The 21891-nt window shown below is 45.8% G+C and overlaps 1 protein-coding gene across 1 annotated transcript; it reads left to right on the forward strand.

Annotated features, from left to right (window-relative positions):
• The first annotated feature begins 423 nt into the window (after positions 1–423).
• On the forward strand, positions 424–2122 carry LOC123077825 (ethylene-responsive transcription factor CRF1). The gene has a single exon (XM_044500156.1). It carries the CDS (start codon positions 762–764, stop codon positions 1815–1817), a length of 1056 nt encoding a protein of 351 aa, XP_044356091.1. The 5' UTR covers positions 424–761; the 3' UTR covers positions 1818–2122.
• The last annotated feature ends 19769 nt before the right edge of the window (positions 2123–21891 follow it).

Genomic DNA, 21891 nt, shown 5'->3' on the forward strand with positions numbered 1-21891 from the left:
AGGGGCCGGCGAAAACGTTGAGCCGCTACTAGCCGTGGAACCTACGACCGATTCGCTGGACCGCCAGTTACACGCGGGCCCGGCAGAATTACTGCCTCCGTAAAATGTCCTGCCGCCAGTGAGAATCCTACTGCTGTAAGCCAGGCAACGCATTTATTCACCTTCTAAAAATTACCGACGGAAAAATCCGCGTGAAAAATCGATTCAGATTCGCGTTTCTTTCCTTCTTTCTAATGGAAAAAAGCGGCAGAAGGGAGGGGGCTGGGGCTGGAGCAGGAAAGGTGACACGAAAGGCAGGAGGGGGGATAGAAAAGGAAGAAAACAGGGGGTGAATAAAAAAAAGCTCCGGTTTTCCGGAAATGGGCTTCCGCAATCCTATAAAGGCAGGACCGCCGATGTGTTCCGAGCCAGGAGCATCAAACAACAGGACGCCGCACGTCCCCCGCACGCACCCAGCCGAGCCCAGCGAGAGCAGCAACTCCATTCCCCATTCCTTCTTCATCACCCTCCCCCTCCCCGCCCCCAAAAAGTCTCAACAGCACCTCCCTAATCGCCTCCTCTCCTCCTTCCATCCAGGCCAAAAGCCCTTTGCTTTTCGCCTTCCACTCCCCTCCTCCTCCGTGCCGGAGTTCGCCGGCGGTGGTGCCTTTGCCCCGCCTGCCTTGGGTTTTAGGGGGATTCTTGAGGGGTTTTAGGTAGGCCGTGTCTGGGGCGCTGGCAAATGCCAGTGGAGTTTTAGGGTGAGTGTTTTCCTTTCCTCGATGTGGCCCATGGAGGAGGAGTTTTTCATGGCGGTGAAGAGGACGGAGCACGTCGAGGTGACGTCCCGTTCGGTGGCGGCGTCGGCCAGGGGGGAGGAGGGGGTTGGTGGCGTCGAGCAGCCCAAGATGGTGAGGGTGTTCTGCGACGACTTCGACGCCACCGATTCCTCCAGCGATGAGGAGGAGGGCGAGCGCCGGCGCGTGAAGCGCTACGTCCAGGAGATCCGGCTGCAGCCCGCGGTCCAGGTTAAGGTGGAGGAGTCGGCGCCGGTGGCCAAGGCCGCGTCGGCGACGGCGACGACGAGGCCCAGGGTGATGGTTCCCGTCAGGAAGAGGAAGGCCGAGGCCGGCGGCGAGCGGCGGTTCCGCGGCGTCCGGCGCCGCCCCTGGGGCAAGTACGCCGCGGAGATCCGCGACCCGTGGCGACGCGTCCGCGTGTGGCTGGGCACCTTTGACACCGCCGAGGAGGCCGCCAAGGTCTACGACTCGGCCGCCATCAAGCTGCGCGGCCCCGACGCCACCGTCAACTTCCAGCAGTCCGAGGACGGGGAGGACATGGAGGTCCCCGCCGAGGTCGCCGAACGCCTTCCGCAGCCACCGGCGGGCTCCAAGAACGCCTCCTCCTCGGCCACCTCCTACGACTCGTGCGAGGAGTCCCATGTCGCGGCCGCGTCCCCGACATCCGTCCTGCGCTCCTTCCCTCAGTCCACCCTGGGCGCCGCCGTCGACGACGAGTCCTCCAAGAAGCCGTCCTCGTCTTCCAGCACCGCCGAGACCGACGAGTCGAGCGGCGTCTTCGGCTGCTCGTTCTCCGGCGACGACTTCGCCGGCGAGCTGGCCCCGCTCTACACCGACTTCGACCTCCTCTCCGACTTCGCGGAGCAGCCGATGGACTTCCTGTCCAACCTCCCGGAGCCGGCCTTCGCATTCTCCAGCGACTGCTCGTCGTCGGCCTACAACCCGTGTCCGCCCTCCCCGGCGGCGTTGCAGCAGGCGGACGCCTTCTTTGAGGACATTACCGACTTGTTTCAAATCGATCCCCTCCCCGTCATCTAGGGAACAACTATAAAACACCGGATTAGGCACCTAATTCGGACAAATTTTGTTTGCATTCGTTTTTTTCTTTTTTTTCGCTTTCTAGAGAGAGAAGAGAGAGTATGATGTTATGATTCGCCTGTGTAGCTGCCTGCCGCCAAGCAGTCCCCGGCAGAGGGAAGCCTCGACGGGGTTTGGTTTAGATGAGAGAATGAGATGGGTGTTATAAGTCCCTTCATCGCTGGTTTTGTCACCAGCGCTGAAGCCAAGTTATCAGTAATTAGCAATAGTATCATCGTGTTATGAGTTTGAAACATTTCCGTATATATTTTTATGTGAATGATCGAATGAATAATGAAGCCGAAGAGGAGAAAGATCAGAAAAGACAGAAGAGTGTATGTATCACTAGTACTACTACGTACGTTCGTTGGACCGTAACGTGCAGGCTGGCAATGAAACGACGCGCCCGTCCGGCCGGCGGCCGGCGATGTTTGGAGCAAGCGTCGGTTCCCGATACGGGCCGCGATTTGCTCGCCTCCGTTACGAGGCGTCGGTCGTCGTGCAATTAAATGTGGGGCAGGGCCGCAGCACAGCCGCAGCAGCATACCACCCCCAAACATTAACTGCATTATTTGCGGAAATTTGCTGGCGCGTCGCATCGGATATACTGCGAGATTTAGCTTGCCTTTTTTAACTCTGGAAAATTAAGTTGGATTTGCTCGTACGTACGAGATTATTCGGACCGTGTCTTGGGCATAGAAGAAAAACGGAACCGCTCGCTGGATCGGCGGCAGGCCCGTTGGGCTCGGCGGTCAAGAGTGGAATTGGACGACGGCATGAGCGGAGCGACTGACAAAAGGAGCGAGGGATTAGGAAAAACAAAGAGAAAGCTGGCTTGGGGTTGTTAAACTTGCGCTCTTTTCTCGTGGGAAGCGCAGGCGCAGGGGCGTACTGCGCCGCTGCGTGCGCTGCGGCAGAGCGACTGGTGGGCGCGAGCGTGAGCCTGGGTGTCGCAAATCCCTCTTTTATCGTGGGCCTTTTTGACTATGTGCCTTTCTATTCAGGGCCCTCCACCACCCTCACGACAACGGAAACAGTAAAGGGCGAGCGATTTTGCAAATCGAAACGGAAGCTTGCTGCTCACTTAATGGTTACTATTATTATTATTAAGCACAGCACACGGCCGGAAAAAGGAATGAAGCGGGCATGTCGAATGTACGTGCCCACCCCTTTGGTGAACAAGGGAGAAGGGCAGGAAGGATACATGAAAAGATGGCATGCTTCCTCCTTTGTGTCTATTCTTTTGGAGGGAGGGCGAGGTCTTTAGTTGGGCGAGCAGAGAGCATGGACAAGCCGCAGGGATGGGGTGGTCCTTTTGGGCAGGAAGGAAGGCGACGGGGAATTCTCTCTCTTTTTTCTTGTCTTTCCAACTCTGCCCCTCCTCTCCCCTCCTTTGATTTGATTTGGTTTGAACCAGGCCAGGCCACCGAGCTAGATACTCCAGCACACAGGACCGGTCGATCTCTGGCTCGATCGCAGCGGTGCAAGGACGTGCAGTGTCTGTCCTTTTTTCTCTCTCGCCCCCTCCCATCCCTCCCCTGCTCACCAGCTTTATTAGCCTACGATCTGCTCGGTTGGAACCTCCATCTCCAGCTCCAGCTCGCTCGGCCGATCGGGACGTCCTTGGCCGGGTCGACACGTGCGTTAAAAGACGGATGGTTTTAGCGGCTTGGACGTGCCGATGCGTGCGCTCGTATTCGTATCTATCTGCCGCCACCTCGGCCCCATTGATCGCTACGTCGCCGTTCCTGCTCCGGACGCTAACCACGGACGCTCTTGCATCACCGGCGACTGGCGCGCGGGCCCCACCGGCACGTTCCGGCGGAGAAGATTTTTTGTCAAAGTCGAGACTGTTGGTACCCTCGGTCACAGTTCAAACCCCATGCTAGTGCTCAGTGTACTAGGGGTACACCAGTACCACTCCCGAGTAAATACTAGCTCGCAGTACTACCACAGGCGCAGACAGTGTACCCGGCGTTTAGATTTTGTTGGGCCGTCCAAAAGACCAAAAGCCCCTCCGCCCCGGTCCGCTGCTTGATTAGCCTGTGTCTGTCCTTTCGTTCTCTGTTTTGGCTGCCCCAGTGCCCGAGAGAGATCAGCAGCAGCAACCACAAGCAACAGTCGCCTCAGCTTGTCCCTTCGGAAATTTACGGAAGAACGGTTGCGTGCCAAGCAAGTGAAGGCGTAGCCACGAGCTGGCCTGGAGCAAGAATGTCCGAGCCGGGCGTACGGTACGGGGCCTGGGCCTTGGCCATGGCCTTGGGAACTCGACCTGGGAAAAACCAACGCGACACGACACGACACGGCAGGAAAACAAAAGAAACCAGCGGAGGAGGGAGGCGTTGTTCCTCCTCCGCGCGGCGCGCTGTTTGACTCGCGGTCGGGAAGCGAACGAACCCACGTCGCCGTCGCCTCCTTCCGCCTCGGCCTAGCTAGCTAGCCAGCGGCCAGTGCGCGCGGGCGGGTGACCGGTGAGCACTGTTGCTCCGACGGGCGCAGCGTACGGCGCGTGCTCGGAGGGGCGGCTTTGAGTGCATCGCAAGCAATGTACAGCTTCTGCCGTCCCATGGGGCCTTGGCCCTCGCCCGGCCTCGTGTTCTGGTTGAATTGCGTCTCGTGTTCTGCTGTTCTTCCCGGGGTCAAAAGGATTTCGGCTGGGGTCCCTCCCCATGTGTGGCGAACTGCCGATGCCGCAGCGGCCTGCGTGCCCGCTGCCCGGGCCCGGCCCCTGTCTGTCTCGCGGATCTGCAACATCTTACCCCCATGCCGTCCAGCATTTGCATTTTCCTTCCTTCCCACTGCTAATAGTAATTTGTACGTAGTTCTGGGACCGTTCAAGTGTGGGAACTGTCGTGCTGTATTTTGCAAAGTGTTCAAAACGAAACATCCTGGGAATTTTGCCAAGACAGGCGTGGTGCGCGCGTGTGGTCAAAAGCCGCTTTTTTTGCCCCTCTCGCGCCCGTGTGTGATGATCGATGCTTTGTTGTGCACGGGTGATGCAAAGGCGAAATGGTTAGTTTAGTTAACCCCTGAAGGTATCTGCATTCGGTGTTATTATAGTTTGGAACCTCAGGAAAGGCTGTTGAAGCTTGGTGATTTTGCTAGCTAGCAGCGGGATCCCATGTTGAGTAGTTCAGCCATCTTGCATGTGCACGGCTAAGACTAGGTTCGTCCATCAAATCCGACGTCCCAAACATCCGCGGACACGTCCTCTGACTATAGGAGAGCCGGTCATTCAACTCAGTGCCCCAAATGTTCGTCCTTGGTCCGGTCCCCTTCATTTGACATGTGTCTCGATGAACTTGTCAAACCCCTTGGTCTTATTTTCCTCCTTTGCCTCATTAGGCTTGACACATCCCTCCTCCGCCATGACGTCCTCAAACCTTTCTATCATCTTGGCCGCCGCCCCTTCTCGCTTCTCCTTCTTACCGACTTCCTCCTCCGATTTCTACCATCCTTTTGACCAGAGTAAGGTCTTCCATTGTTGGATCAGCATCTTCATCCACATTGGCCATGACAGCGGTCTTGCAGAATTGACAAAGACATTGAGCCACTTGGGATGCGCATTGAACTTCGACAAACAAATGCATGAGGAGGTGTGCTTCTTTTCCATCATAAAGAACAATGTGCACGCACAACCGGCCTAGAAAGAAACGACACGATCGACAAGTTGCATATTTGGCCAAACGACCAACACATAGAGCATATCTTACCAAATGACCAACACATAGATCATATCCGGCCAAAAGACCAACACATAAAGAGCAACAAAAAACTTACGGTCCCTTAGAATGTAATGCCGCTTGGCCATTGTATTTGCAATTGTTTGTAAAAGCCACAATACTTGCTCATGGCCTATTGAATTGTGTGACATCAATTAGTGAGCAACTTCGAATTGCGTTCATGGATCACTTCCTTGGGATATGGATCATAGTGCATTTGTTCAAGGAACCAAGCATGACATTTGTCAAAAAGGTTCCGCCACTTTGCATCATGTTATGCATTGGGTCAATGCATGTACCAACGACGCATTAGCCAACAATTCATCCTCCTTAAAACTCAAATTTACTCACCTTTTCTTCTTTGGGTTCACACCTAGCGCCCAGATGTTGTCCGGAACACCGTCTGGTTGGTCGCCATCCGACTGTTGGGTGCCCGTCAGCTGTGTCAGCGTCTGTTGGGTGTCCAACATCTGGTTGTGCGCCTGTTGGGTGTCTGACATCTGGGTGTGCGTCTATTGGGTGGTTGGCTCTGGCTAGGAGTCCTCTGGTTCCCCGTCTTCGTGGCTCAGTTTGGCACATTAACAGAACAGGCCATCGATCATGTTCATCAATGCCTTCTACTCATCCAGGTGTCGTTGTCATCGATCATGTTCATCAGTGCGTTCTACTCATCCGTCGTCACGCCCTTTTGATACATTCCAGCAAACAAAGACCTAGCACCGAGGGGCGAGGAAGCCAACATCCGCGAATGAACAAGCATAAACGACTGTGCATGCGTTGATGGTGCACTATGCCGGGTGCGGCCCATCCGCTTGGAGACCTGATACGTCTCCAACTTATCCATTATTTTTTATTGTTACATGCTATTATAGTATCGAACTTGGATGTTTATTATGCAATTATATATCATTCTTGGGACTAACCTATTAACTTAGTGCCAAGTGCTGTTTTTTGCATGTTTTTGGTTTTCTAGGAAATCATTACCAAACGAACTCCAAATGCCATGAAACTTTTTTGGCGTTTTTCCTGGACATAAGAGACACTAGAAGCTTCGGGAGGAGACCAGAAGGCGAAGGAGTGGGCCACGAGCCACCAGGGCACGCCCAGGGGGGGTCAGCGCTCCCTGGTGCCTCGTGGGCCCCTCGTTCCTCCATTTGCCCTAATTCTGACTTAATAAATTCTCAAAAATCAGGAAACCAACAGAGAGCCACCCAAAATACTTTTTCCGCCACCGCAAGTTCCTGTTCTCGTGAGATCCCATCTGGAGGCCTTTTCCGGCACTCTGCCGGAGGGGGAATCAATCATGGAGGGCTTCTACATCAACCTTGCTGCCCCTCCGATGATGTGTGAGTAGTTTACCAAAGACCTACGGGTCCATAGCTAGTAGCTAGATGGCTTGTTCTCTCCCTCTTTGATCTTCAATACAATATTCTCCTTGATGTTCTTGGAGATCTATTTGATGTAACCCTTTTTTGCGGTGTGTTTGTTGGGATCCAATTAATTGTGGGTTTATAATCAGATTATTTATGAATATTATTTGAGTCTTCGTTGAACTCTTTTATGCATGATTGTTATAGCTTTGTATTTCTTTTTTATCTATCCGTTTGGTTTGGCCAACTAGATTGATTTATCTTACAATGGGAGAGGTGCATTGTGATGGGTTCGATCTTGCGGTGCTCAATCCCAGTGACAGAAGGGGACATGACACGTATTTGTATCATTGCCGTTAAGGATAAAACGATGGGGTTTAATCATATTTATTGGATTTACTTTGTCCACATCATGTCATCTTTCTTAAGGCGTTACTCCATTCTTTATGAACTTAATACTCTAGATGCATGCTGGATAGCGGTCGATGTGTGGAGTAATAGTAGTAGATGCAGGAAGGAGTCGATCTACTTGTCTCGGATGTGATGTCTATATACATGATCATTGCCTTAGATATCATCATAATTATTCGTTTTTCTTTCAATTGTCCAACAGTAATTTGTTTACCCACATCATGCTATGTTCAAGAGAGAAGCCTCTAGTGAAAACTATACCCCCCGGTCTATATTCATCATATACTAAAATCCAAAAATATATACCTTGCTGCAATTTTACTTTATTTTATTTTGTCTTTTTGTTTATCTATATATCACTACGAGATTTAATCATTGCAATTAGCCGCCAAGGGATTGACAACCCCTTGTTTGTGTTCGGTGCAAGTATTTGTTATTTCCTATAAAGATACTACTAACGAGGTGTTGCGTGGTTCTCCTACTGGACTGATAACCTTGGTTCTTAACTGAGGGAAGACACGCAGGAGGGGAGCCACCTGTGGCCCACGAGCCACCAGGGCACGCCCTGGTGCCTCGTGGGGCCCACGTGGCTCCGTTGGCCCTAATTCCAACGCTATAAATTCAGATTTCCCAAGAAAAAAATGAGAAGAGGATTCATTGTCTTTTACGATACGGAGCCGCCGCCTGCTACCTCTTGAGCACTGCGTTGGTTTTCCCTTGAAGAGGAAAGGGTGATGCAGCAAAGTAGCATAAGTATTTCCCTCAGTTTTTGAGAACCAAGGTATCAATCCAGTAGGAGGCTGCGCGCGAGTCCATCGCACCTACACAAAACAAATAAATCCTCGCAACCAACGCGATAAGGGGTTGTCAATCCCTTCACGGTCACTTACGAGAGTGAGATCTGATAGATAAGATAGGATAATATTTTTGGTACTTTTGTGATAAAGATGCAAAGTAAAGAAAGCAAAATAAAGACGGCGCCAGAAATAGCTTGTTGTCGGAAGATTAATATGATGGAAAATAGACCCCGGGGCCATAGGTTTCACTAGTGGCTTCTCTCAAGAGCATAAGTATTTTACGGTGGGTGAACGAATTACTGTTGAGCAATTGACAGAATTGAGCATAGTTATGAGAATATCTAGGTATGATCATGTATATAGGCATCACGTCCGAGACAAGTAGACCGACTCCTGCCTGCATCTACTACTATTACTCCACTCATCGACCGCTATCCAGCATGCATCTAGAGTATTAAGTTCATGAAAACAGAGTAACGCCTTAAGCAAGATGACATGATGTAGAGGGATAAATTCATGCAATATGATAAAAACCCCATCTTGTTATCCTCGATGGCAACAATACAATACGTGCCTTGCTGCCCCTACTGTCACTGGAAAAGGACACCGCAAGATTGAACCCAAAGCTAAACACTTCTCCCATTGCAAGAAAGATCAATCTAGTAAGCCAAACCAAACAGATAATTTGAAGAGACTTGCAAAGATAACCAATCATACATAAAAGAATTCAGAGAAGATTCAAATATTGTTCATAGATAATCTTGATCATAAACCCACAATTCATCGGTCTCAACAAACACACCGCAAAAGGAAGATTACATCGAATAGATCTCCACGAGAGAGGGGGAGAACATTGTATTGAGATGCAAAAAGAGAGAAGAAGCCATCTAGCTACTAACTATGGACCCGAAGGTCTGAAGTAAACTACTCACACTTCATCGGAGAGGCTATGGTATTGATGTAGAAGCCCTCCGTGATGGATGCCCTCTCCGGCGGAGCTCCGGAACAGGCCCCAAGATGGGATCTTGTGGGTACAGAAGGTTGCGGCGGTGGAATTAGGTTTTTGGCTCCATATCTGATCGTTTGGGGGTACGTAGGTATATATAGGAGGAAGGAGTACGTCGGTGGAGCAACAGGGGGCCCACGAGGGTGGAGGGCGCGCCCCCTATCTCGTGGCCTCCTCCTTTGTTTCTTGACGTAGGGTCCAAGTCTCCTAGATCATAATCTTCCTAAAAATCACGTTCCCGAAGGTTTCATTCCGTTTGGACTCCGTTTGATATTCCTTTTCTGCGAAACTCTGAAATAGGCAAAAACAGCAATTCTGGGCTGGGCCTCCGGTTAATAGGTTAGTCCCAGAAATAATATAAAAGTGAATAATAAAGCCCAATAATGTCCAAAATAGTAGATAATATAGCGTGGAGCAATAAAAAATTATAGATACGTTGGAGACGTATCAAGCATCCCCAAGCTTAATTCCTGCTCGTCCTCGAGTAGGTAAATGATAAAAACGGAATTTTTGATGCGGAGTGCTACTTAGCATAATTTCAATGTAATTCTTCTTAATTGTGGTATGAATATTCAGATCTGAAAGATTCAAGAATTTTTTTTAATATTGACATAAAAATAATAATATTTCAAGCATACTAACAAAGCAATCATGTCTTCTCAAAATAACATGGTCAAAGAAAGTTATCCCTACAATATCATATAGTCTGGCTATGCTCTATGTTCACCACACAAAGTATTTAAATCATGCACAACCCCGATGACAAGCCAAGCAATTGTTTCATACTTTTGACATTTTCAAAACTTTTTCAATCTTCACGCAATACATGAGTGTGAGCCATGGACATAGCACTATATGTGGAATAGAATGGTGGTTGTGGAGAAGACAAAAAGGGAGAAGATAGTCTCACATCAACTAGGCGTATCAACGGGCTATGGAGATGCCCATCAATAGATATCAATGTGAATGAGTAGGGATTGCCATGCAACGGATGCACTAGAGCTATAAGCATATGAAAGCTCAACAAAGGAAACTAAGTGGGTGTGCATCCAACTCGCTTGCTCACAAAGACCTAGGGCATTTTGAGGAAGCCCATCATTGGAATATGCAAGCCAAGTTCTATAATGAAAAATTCCCACTAGTATATGAAAGTGACAAAATGAGAGACTCTCTATCATGAAGATCATGGTGCTACTTTGAAGCACAAGTGTGGTAAAAGGATAGTAACATTGTCCCTTCTCTCTTTTTCTCTCATTTTTTATTTGGGCCTTTTCTCTTTTTTTATGGCCTCTTTTTATTTATTTATTTTTTGTCCGGAGTCTCATCCCGACTTCTGGGGGGAATCATAGTCTCCATCATCCTTTTCCTCACTTGGGACAATGCTCTAAAAATGAAGATCATCACACTTTTATTTTCTTACAACTCAACAATTACAACTCGATACTTAGAACAAAATATGACTCTATATGAATGCCTCCGGCGGTGTACCGGGATATGCAATGAATCAAGAGTGACATGTATGAAAGAATTATGAATGGTGGCTTTGCCACAAATACGATGTCAACTACATGATCATGCAAACTAATATGACAATGATGGAGAGTGTCATAATAAACGGAACGGTGGAGAGTTGCATGGCAATATATCTCGGAATGGCTATGGGAATGCCATGATAGGTAGGTATGGTGGCTGTTTTGAGGAAGGTTTATGGTGGGTGTATGATACCGGCGAAAAGTGCGCGGTATTAGACAGGCTAGCAATGGTGGAAGGAAGAAGGGTGCATATAGTCCATGGACTCAACATTAGTCATAAAGAACTCATATACTTATTGCAAAAATCTACAAGTTATCAAAGCAAAGTATTACGGGCATGCTCCTAGGGGGATAGATTGGTAGGAAAAGACCATCGCTCGTCCCCGACCACCACTCATAAGGAAGACAATCAATAAATAAATCATGCTCCAACTTCATCACATAACGGTTCACCATACGTGCATGCTACGGGAATCACAAACTTTAACACAAGTATTTCTCAAATTCACAACTACTCAACTAGCATGACTCTAATATCACCATCTTCATGTCTCAAAACAATTACAAGCATCAAACTTCTCATAGTATTCAACACACTCATAAGAATTCTTACAAATCTTGTATGCTTAGCATATTAGGATTATTTAAGCAAATTACCATGCTATTTAAGACTCTCAAAATAATCTAAGTGAAGCATGAGAGATCAATAGTTTCTATAAAACAAATCCACCACCGTGCTCTAAAAGATATAAGTGAAGCACTAGAGCAAAACTATATAGCTCAAAAGATACAAGCGAAGCACATAGAGTATTCTAACAAATTCCAAATCATGTATGGCTCTCTCAAAAGGTGTGTAAAACAAGGATGATTGTGGTAAACTAAAAAGCAAAGACTCAAATCATACAAGACGCTCCAAGCAAAACACATATCATGTGGTGAATAAAAATATAGCTCCAAGTAAAGTTACCGACGGAAGTAGACGAAAGAGGGGATGCCTTCCGGGGCATCCCCAAGCTTTGGCTTTATGGTGTCCTTATATTATCTTGGGGGTGCCATGGGCATCCCCAAGCTTAGTCTCTTGCCACACTTTGTTCCATAATCCATCAAAATCTTTCACCCAAAACTTGAAAACTTCACAACACAAAACTTAACAGAAAATCTCGTGAGCTCCGTTAGCGAAAGAAAACAAAAGACCTGTAATGAACTCATTCTTTATTTATATTGGTGTTAATACTACTGTATTCCAACTTCTCTATGGTTTATAAACTATTTTACTAGCCATATATTCATCAAAATAAGCAAACAACACACGAAAAAACAGAATCTGTCAAAAACAGAACAGTCTGTAGCAATCTGTAACTAACGCAAACTTCTGGAACTCCAAAAAATCAGCCAAAATAGGAAGACCTATACAATTTGTTTATTGATCAGAAGCAATTGGAATCACTATTTTATCACTTTCTGGTGATTTTTAACAATTATTTTCATGAACAGAAAGTTTCTGGAAATTTCCGCAAGATCAAATAACTATCATCCAAGAAGATCCTATAGGTTTAACTTGGCACAAACACTAATTAAAACACAAAAATACATCTAACCAGAGGCTAGAAAAAATATTTATTCCTGAACAGAAGCAAAAAGCAAAAAAAAACTAAAAATAAAATTGGGTTGCCTCCCAACAAGCGCTATCGTTTAACGCCCCTAGCTAGGCGTAAAAGCAAGGATAGATCTAGGTATTGCCATCTTTGGTAGGCAATTCTTCAATGAGGCATCTACCACCCTTAAGAATTTTTTTTGTTGATTATCAAACTTTTAGGCACAAGATCGAAAAATTCATTTGCAATAAATGGTTCCTTAATGATAGCAAAAAGATTGGGATGAATACTTATAGATTTGAGATCCGCAGTTTCCTTACTAGAGGATTCACCCTTATTTTTAGGAACATACATAAGCTTGGCAATTTTAGTAGGAGGACTTGGAGTATTCTTAACGGAAGAAAAAGCGGTTCCCAAGTTGGTAATGATATCCTCAAGTTTATCGATCCTAGTGGAATCCTGATTTATTTTCTCATTAACTATGGGTTCCTTTTCTTTAATATTTTTTAAGGTGACTCCTACTTTAGATCCATATCGAGTGACTCGGTTGTGGATCTTTTTATCCAAATTTTCAATTAACTCTATGGTAGCAACCTTATTTTCAAAAATTTCAAGTCTTTGCATTACATGCTCCAAAGTTAACATAGTTCCATTAACCAAAAGGGGCGGTGAGCCAAACAAATCTATCATAGCATTATAAGAATCAAAAGTATGGCTACCCAAGAAATTCCCTCCGGTAATGGTATCAAGTATATATCTATACCAATGATTAGCGCCTACATAAAAATTGCGGAGAAGAACAGTAGTAGATTGCTTCCTAGCAGATCTATTTTGAGCATTGCAAATTCTATACCAATCGTCTTTTAGATTTTCTCCCTCCCTTTGTTTAAAATTGAGAACTTCATTTTCGGGAGCCACCGGAGAAGATAAAGGACTAGCCATGACGGCAAGGCAAGCAAACGGAAAAGAGGCAAACGGTAAAGAGAGGGCGAATAAAACGGCAAGGGTGAAGTGGGGGAGAGGAAAACGAGAGGCAAATGGCAAATAATGTAATGCGGGAGATAAGGGTTTGGGATGGGTACTCGGTATGTTGACTTTTGCGTAGACCTCCCCGGCAACGGCGCCAGAAATCCTTCTTGCTACCTCTTGAGCACTGCGTTGGTTTTCCCTTGAAGAGGAAAGGGTGATGCAGCAAAGTAGCGTAAGTATTTCCCTCAGTTTTTGGGAACCAAGGTATCAATCCAGTAGGAGGCTACGCGCGAGTCCCTCGCACCTACACAAAACAAATAAATCCTCGCAACCAACTCGATAAGGGGTTGTCAATCCCCTCACGGTCACTTACGAGAGTGAGATCTAATAGATAAGATAGGATAATATTTTTGGTACTTTTGTGATAAAGATGCAAAGTAAAGAAAGCAAAATAAAGACGACGCCAGAAATAGCTTGTTGTCGGGAGATTAATATGATGGAAAATAGACCCGGGGGCCATAGGTTTCACTAGTGGCTTCTCTCAAGAGCATAAGTATTTTACGGTGGGTGAACGAATTACTGTTGAGCAATTGACAGAATTGAGCATAGTTATGAGAATATCTAGGTATGATCATGTATATAGGCATCACGTCCGAGACAAGTAGACCGACTCCTGCCTGCATCTACTACTATTACTCCACTCATCGACCGCTATCCAGCATGGATCTAGAGTACTAAGTTCATGAAAACAAAGTAACGCCTTAAGCAAGATGACATGATGTAGAGGGATAAATTCATGCAATATGATAAAAACCCCATCTTGTTATCCTCGATGGCAACAATACAATACGTGCCTTGCTGCCCCTACTGTCACTGGGAAAGGACACCGCAAGGTTGAACCCAAAGCTAAACACTTCTCCTATTGCAAGAAAGATCAATCTAGTAGGCCAAACCAAACTGACAATTCGGGGAGACTCGCAAAGATAACCAATCATACATAAAAGAATTCAGAGAAGATTCAAATATTGTTCATAGATAATCTTGATCATAAACCCACAATTCATCGGTCTCAACAAACACACCGCAAAAAGAAGATTACATCGAATAGATCTCGACGAGAGAGGGGGAGAACATTGCATTGAGATGCAAAAAGAGAGAAGAAGCCATCTAGCTACTAAATATGGACCCGAAGGTCTGAAGTAAACTACTCACACTTCATTGGAGAGGCTATGGTATTGATGTAGAAGCCCTCCGTGATGGATGCCCTCTGCGGCGGAGCTCCGGAACAGGCCCCAAGATGGGATCTCGTGGGTACAGAAGGTTGCGGCGGTGGAATTAGGTTTTTGGCTCCGTATCTGATCGTTTGGGGGTACATAGGTATATATAGGAGGAAGGAGTACGTCGGTGGAGCAACAGGGGGGCCACGAGGGTGGAGGGCGCGCCCTAGGGGGGTAGGCGTGCCCCCTACCTCGTGGCCTCCTCCTTTGTTTCTTGACGTAGGGTCCAAGTCTCCTAGATCATAATCTTCCTAAAAATCACGTTCCCGAAGGTTTCATTCCGTTTGGACTCCGTTTGATATTCCTTTTCTGCGAAACTCTGAAATAGGCAAAAACAACAATTCTGGGCTGGGCCTCCGGTTAATAGGTTAGTCCCAAAAATAATATAAAAGTGAATAATAAAGCCCAATAATGTCCAAAACAGTAGATAATATAGCATGGAGCAATAAAAAATTATAGATACGTTGGAGACGTATCACCGCCACCTCCTGTTCTTCATCGGGAGACCAGATCTGGAGTCCGTTCACGGCTCCGGAGAGGTGGATTCATCGTCAACATCATCATCACCAACCGTTCTTCATCACCAATTTTATGATGGTCACCACCGGGAGTGAGTAGTTCCTTCGTAGGCTTACTCGACGGTGATAGATTAGATGAGATTTATCATGTAATGGCACTACTACAAGATGCTGCTAACGCGACACTACGATTAGAGACCTTTGACAAAACTGTGTGCGATGTAAAAAACCGTCAAAAAAGATGCAAAACGTTTGCGATGGCGGAGCCATCAAACACGGTTCTGATTTTAGTTTCGTGTGCGATGCAGAGCATACGGTTCAGTTCAATTAACTGTTTGCGATGAGGAAGAAGAACAGAAACAGGCAGCCAGATGAAGGCGTGTGCGATATACGACGTACAGTTCACTCGGGTGAACTGTTTGTGATGAGGCGGAACATGAGAAATGGGCAGCCAGATGAAGGTGTGTGTGATATACGGCACACAGTTCACTCGGATGAACTGTTTGTGATTAGGCAACACAAAAGAAACGGCCAGCCAGATCAAGGTGTGTGTGATATACGACATACGGTTCATTGTGATAAACTGTTTGTGTTAAGCCAAGAGAACAGAAACGTTTCACATAAACAAGATGTGTGTAATACGCGGCAAACATCCAATTACATAGGTGACTAGTACACACATGACATTTCCACACACCAAAGTATACTATTACATGCATAATTAACTAGGATAAACGATCATCTGATCATCATCTAGTTCTTGTTCTAGCTCGATGTTCCTTCTATGCTAAGTTTCCATTAATTGATGGCGTTTTATGAACACGCCACCGTTTCCCGCCATTTCCTCACCTGTTTCCCGCCACCCAGCAATATTGCGCATAAACCTAGGCGGCGCGCGACGCACGGAGGCAACAAGCGCATCCTGTAGCACATCCACCTTTTCCAAGCATGCCAACCCACCAAAGCGCCGCCTCGTCTGCCATCAACCTCGTCGACGAGGAAAACGAGAAGGCACCACGGCCCGTCGAGGCCGAGGCGCTCCCCGGCAACGCGATGGACGACGCCGTGATGCGCGTCATCGCTAGGGTTGAGCAGACCCTTGGCGCACAACATGATCGATGGCGTGTCGCAGAGCAAGCTAGGCGCGTCCGCGCCGATAGGCTGCGGCTCGCCGCACAGTGAGACCGTTGGAGCGCCGCAGAGCGAGAGGCGCGGCGCACCGCATAGTAAGAGCGGATCCATCGGCGCTTGCGTGCTGTCAATAGGGCGTCGCAGCTGGGCACACGTCCCGTCAGTACCCCCATTCCTCGCGAGGAGTGGGCAGAGGCCCTCTGCGCCGTACTTGCACCAGAGGCCGCCCGCATGATAACCCACAAGTATAGGGGATCGCAACAGTTTTCGAGGATAGAGTATTCAACCCAAATTTATAGATTCGACACAAGGGGAGCCAAAGAATATTTGAAGGTATTAGCAGCTGAGTTGTCAATTCAACCACACCTGGAGATTAATTATATGCAGCAAGTAATCAGTAGCAAAGTAGTTTGATAGTTTTGATAATAGTAACAGTAGTAACGGTAACGGTAACAGTGATATCAGTAATTTTGTAGCAAGTGTAACAGTGATGATAACAGTAGTAACTTAGCAAGAACGATATAAGATAAATTCGTAGGCATTGGATCGGTGACTCGTTGGATGATATTCATCATGAGACAATTATAACCTAGGGCGATACGGCACTAGTCCCAGTTCATCAATATAATGTAGGCATGTATTCCGTAAATAGTCAGACGTGCTTATGGAAAGAACTTGCATTACGTCTTTTGTCCTACCCTCCCATGGCAGCGGGGTCCATATTGGAAACTAAGGGATATTAAGGCCTCCTTTTAATAGAGAACCGGAACAAAGCATTAACACATAGTGAATACATGAACTCCTGAAACTACGGTCATCACCGGGAGTGGTCCCGACTATTGTCACTCCTGGGTTGCCGAATCATAACACGTAGTAGGTGACTATAACTTGCAAGGTCGGATCTAAAACATGGATATAATTGTGATAATATAAACGGTTCAGATCTGAGTTCATGGCACCCGGGCCCAAAGTGACAAGCATTAAGCATGGCAAAGTCATAGCAACATCAATCTTAGAACATAGTGGATACTAGGGAGCAAGCCCTAACAAAACTAACTCGATTACATGATGAATCTCATCCAACTCCTCACTGACTAGCGAGCCTACAAAGGAATTACTCACTCCCGGTGGGGAGCATCATGGAATTGGCGATGGAGAAGGGTTGCTGATGATGAAGAACGAAGATCCCCCTCTCCGGAGCCCCAAACGGACTCCAGATCTGGCCTCCCCATGAAGAACAGGAGGTGACGGCGGCTCCGTCTCGTGGATCAAGATAATTCTTTCTTCCCGTTTTTTCTAGAAAAATAGGATTTTATAGCATCGGTTTCAGGGTCAGCGGGGCTACTAGGTGGGGACAACCCACCTGGGCGCGCAGGGAGAGGGGGGCGCGCCCTGGTGGGTTGTGCCCACCTAGGTGCCCCTCTCCAGCAAGTCTTGGCTCCAGAAATTCTTATTTATTATACAAAATTTCCTCGCAAAGTTTCGTTCCATTCCGAGAACTTTTATTTCTGCACAAAAACAACACCATGGTAGTTCTGCTGAAAACAGCGTCAGTCTGGGGTTAGTTTCATTCAAATCATGCAAAATAGAGTCCAAAACAAGAGGAAAAGCGGAAAAGTAGATACGTTGGAGACGTATCAACTCCCCCAAGCTTAAACCTTTGCTTGTCCGCAAGCAATTTAGTTGATAAAATGAAAGTGAAAAAGAAAAACTTTTACGAACTCTTTTGCTCTTGTTTGCATAAATAAGCTTAAATAGCACCCAGGTTTTCAGCCAATATTATAACTAACCATGCCGACAATAACTCTTAAAAATTATATTAACTCATCTCAATGACATAATCAGCTAGCGAGCAATAATAAGATATCTAAAACAGCAACACGTTGTCAAAGCAACCATGATATAATAAGACAATAGTGGTATCTCGCTAGCCCTTTATGAGACCACAAAACATAAATGCAGAGCACCTCTGAAGTTCAAGCAGCGACTAAACATTGTAATTCATGGTAGCAAAGATCCAGTCATGATGCACCCAACATTAGCTACATACAACGCATAAGTCATGACAGTTGTGCTCAGAGGTTCTGGTGCTTGTTTTAGAAGGTTATGACACAACATAAAAATAAATAGATAGTCTAGTCGCAGAGGGAAGCAGTGATTTGCAGAGGTGCCAGAGCTCAATTTTTAAAACAGAGGTAAATGATATTTTGAGACATCCACCTTTCTCATTTACTTCACGACCATCAGTTATCAATATCTTACATGCTAAGCATGCTAGTGGCCGTTCCCAAGCGATAAAAGTAAAGGTTTAATCCCCCTCCACCAACAATCACATTCCATGGCTTGTCCGAAACAACGGGTGTCGTCCAAACTAACAACAGTCCCGGGGGAGTTTTGTTTAATTATTTGCATTTTTGAGTTCGGGACTGGGAATCCCTATTACCGCCCTCTTCTTATGCAATGGCGAGTGAATAAACACTCGACCTGAGAATAACCCGCTTAGCATGGAAGATACCGACCACCTCCTGTCGTTCCATGAATGATCCAAGCACACAAAAATGATATTTATTTGAAGTTTTTAGAGGTGGCACATGCAAATTTACTTAGGACGGCAGGGTAATACCGCATATAGGTAGGTATGGTGGACTAATCTAGAATAACTTTGGGTTCAAGGTTTTTGATGTACAAGCAGAATTCCCACTTAGTGCAGGCGAAGGCTAGCAATTAGATTGAGAAGCGGCCAGCTAGAGAGCAACAACGGTCATAAACATGCATTATGCATAAGTAACATTGGACACTAGCATGAGTAGGATATGAACACCATGAACATAAATATTATAGAGGCTATGTTGGTTTTGATTCAACTACATGCATGAACATGTGCCAAGTGAAGCCACTCGAACATTCAGAAGAGGATACTATATCATCATACTATATCACAATCATTTTAACGCAATGTTAATATCCAAGATAAATCATTATCCACTCCTAGCTACTTATGCATGGCATGAGAAACTATAATCTCTAATTGTCATTGCAAACATGTTTAATCATAATGGGCTGAATCATGGATACTTGGTTAAACAAATTTACACAAACAGAACAAGTCGAGTTCATACCAGTTTCTCTCTACCACGGCCAGTTCATCGAATGTCTTCATTATTGCCTTTCACCTGCACGACCGAACGATATGAAAATAATAATAGTGCAAGAGTGTCGTGGACTAAGCTGGAATCTGCAAACATTTTATTCAACAGGAGAAGACGAGGTAAAATGCGCTCTTTATTAGTTCAACAATTATTCGTATGAGAACCACTCAACATTTTCATCGTGGTCTTCTCCTCGGTGCAACTCAAATAAAAAGAAATTCAAAGAAACACACTGAAATATTTTTGGAGTTTTGGTTTTCTTGAACAAGCAAATAAAAGGGAAAAGGAAAAATGAGAAAAACTATTTACACGGGAAAGCTCCCAACAAGCAAAAGAAGAATAAGGAAATCTTTTTGGATTTTCTTTTTAATATTACTACTAAGCATGCATAGAAAGTAAACAACTACAACTATTTTTTTTGGTTTTTCTAAAGTTTTTCAAACACACAAGAAGAAGGCAAGAAAATAAATCTAAGCATGGATGATACAATGAAAATGTGTGAACGCCGACAAATGAAAATAAGTGGACATGAATATAATGTCGGTGAGAACACGTACACCCCCAAGATTAGGCTTTTGGCCTAACTTGGCAGACGATTAGTAGCCTGGGTGGTAGTAGGGGTACTGAGGAGCAGGCATCCACTCATACACTACTGAGGCTCCTCCTCTGCCTTTGCAGCAGCCTGAGAGTTCTGGTAGGCGATGATGTCTGCATGCATAATCCTATATCCGCCCCTGGCAACAGAATCAAACAAAGCAGGTGCATGTAAAGGAATAATATCACGAGTTTCAATGCTAAAAACAAGGTTATAAGGAATAGGAATGTTAGGATAATCTCGTGCAAGAAAATGATGGTGTTCCATGGCTGCGCGGTCTAGGTAAACCTTGGTCAGAGGGTAATCATGAGGGCGTATCTCAACATTAAAGTGAGCCGCCAACCAAGTAGCAAAAATCCCACCATGTATTTTACCGTGGGATTCATTAATATGGAGGCGACGAGCCACAATAGCTCCCAAGCTATGAGTGTTGTCGCCCTCTAATGCACAACGTAAAACAGCAAGGTCTGGTGAACTAAGTGCACCCACCTTCTCCCTAGCAAGCAAGCATTTTGTAATGAAAAGTGCAAAGGAATGAACAACAGGAAAATGCAAGCTAACAGCAGTGGTAGCTGACACCCCTCTCTCATCTCCCACTGTCAAAGTGCGATAAAAGGCCTCAAACCCAGCCAGCCTAGGCTCGGCTAAGCTCCCATCAGAAGGGATCATGCAAATGTCACAAAATTCAGTAAGTGGTATATGATGGTTTTCAGCATATAAATCAAAGCTCACTCCAGGAGGATTATTCCTAGGCAGGAAAGTAAAACTTTGAACAAAGATGTTTGTGAGGAATTGATGCTGTTCACACTCACCTGCGATGAAGTCGGTGAGGCCGACATTAGCAGCATATTGTGTGAACTCCTGTAGGATTCCAGCCTCTTCCAGGAACGGGGTGTGCAGCCATTCACACGGCCGTACCTCCGCCAACCTCCGAGGATGGAGATCACTATCATATGACTCCCCAAGAACACCCTTGGAGTTCTTATTAGAGCCAAACTTCCTAAAGATATTCATGATTTTCCTATGAACAAAAATTCTGAAATTTTTAGTCCACAAATTTTTCTCAACAAAACTTCACAAAATTGATAGCAACTACTCATAGGGATACATAGAGGCCACAGCAAGCATTCAAACTACTTAGAACTCTAAGAATTTAACATGCAAGCTCATCTACAGCAGCACCAAGAGTAGCTAATTATTCAAAATATAAACCACTAAAACAAAAACTAATTGGACAAATGGTGGAGTCACATACCAAGCAACAATCCCCCGAAACATTTTTGGAAATGGAGCTTCGAGCATAGAGATCGAAATCCGCGGGTTTGAGAGTAAGAACACGAGAGAGAGAGAAATGGTGATTTTTTCCGGAGGTAAGTGATGATGTGGGATGAAGGGATAAGTGAGGGGGCCCATGTGGGGACCACAACCCACCAAGGCGCGCCTGGGGGTCCTGGCGCGCCCAGGTGGGTTGTGCCCACCTGGTGCACCTCCCTCTGATATTATTTGCACCAGAAATTCAGAAATATTCAGAAAAAAATCGTAATAAATTTTCAGGGCATTCTGAGAACTTTTATTTTTGGGTCAATTTTTTATTGCATGGGAAATTCAGAAAACAGACAAAACATGGCATTTTATTTTATTTAACTAATAAAAACATAAAACAAAAATTAGGGACATAAGGTAGTGGTTACTAAATTCATCAACTCCATACCTCTCAAAAATGATTCATTAATAAGGTTGTTCAGGTCTTATTAACAACCACTTTCGATTAGCATGAAACCAAAGAACTTTCGTAAATCACTAAGTTGCCTAAATGGGGATATGAATGCCCCCAACAATAAGCATTTCATATTTCTTTTTGATAGTAGGTAGAGGTATTTGAAAAATTCCAATAGTGATTGTCGGAGTTTTTTCAATAACATTAATACCATTCACTTGGAATTGTTTCTTCGGAAAGTGCACC

Source organism: Triticum aestivum, chromosome 3D (assembly GCF_018294505.1).
Source record: "Triticum aestivum cultivar Chinese Spring chromosome 3D, IWGSC CS RefSeq v2.1, whole genome shotgun sequence".
Lineage (NCBI taxonomy): Eukaryota > Viridiplantae > Streptophyta > Magnoliopsida > Poales > Poaceae > Triticum > Triticum aestivum.

Excerpts from the sequence above, each read along its gene's own strand:
- LOC123077825 (XM_044500156.1), top strand. The coding sequence starts at position 762 with ATGTGGCCCATGGAGGAGGAGTTTTTCATGGCGGTGAAGAGGACGGAG.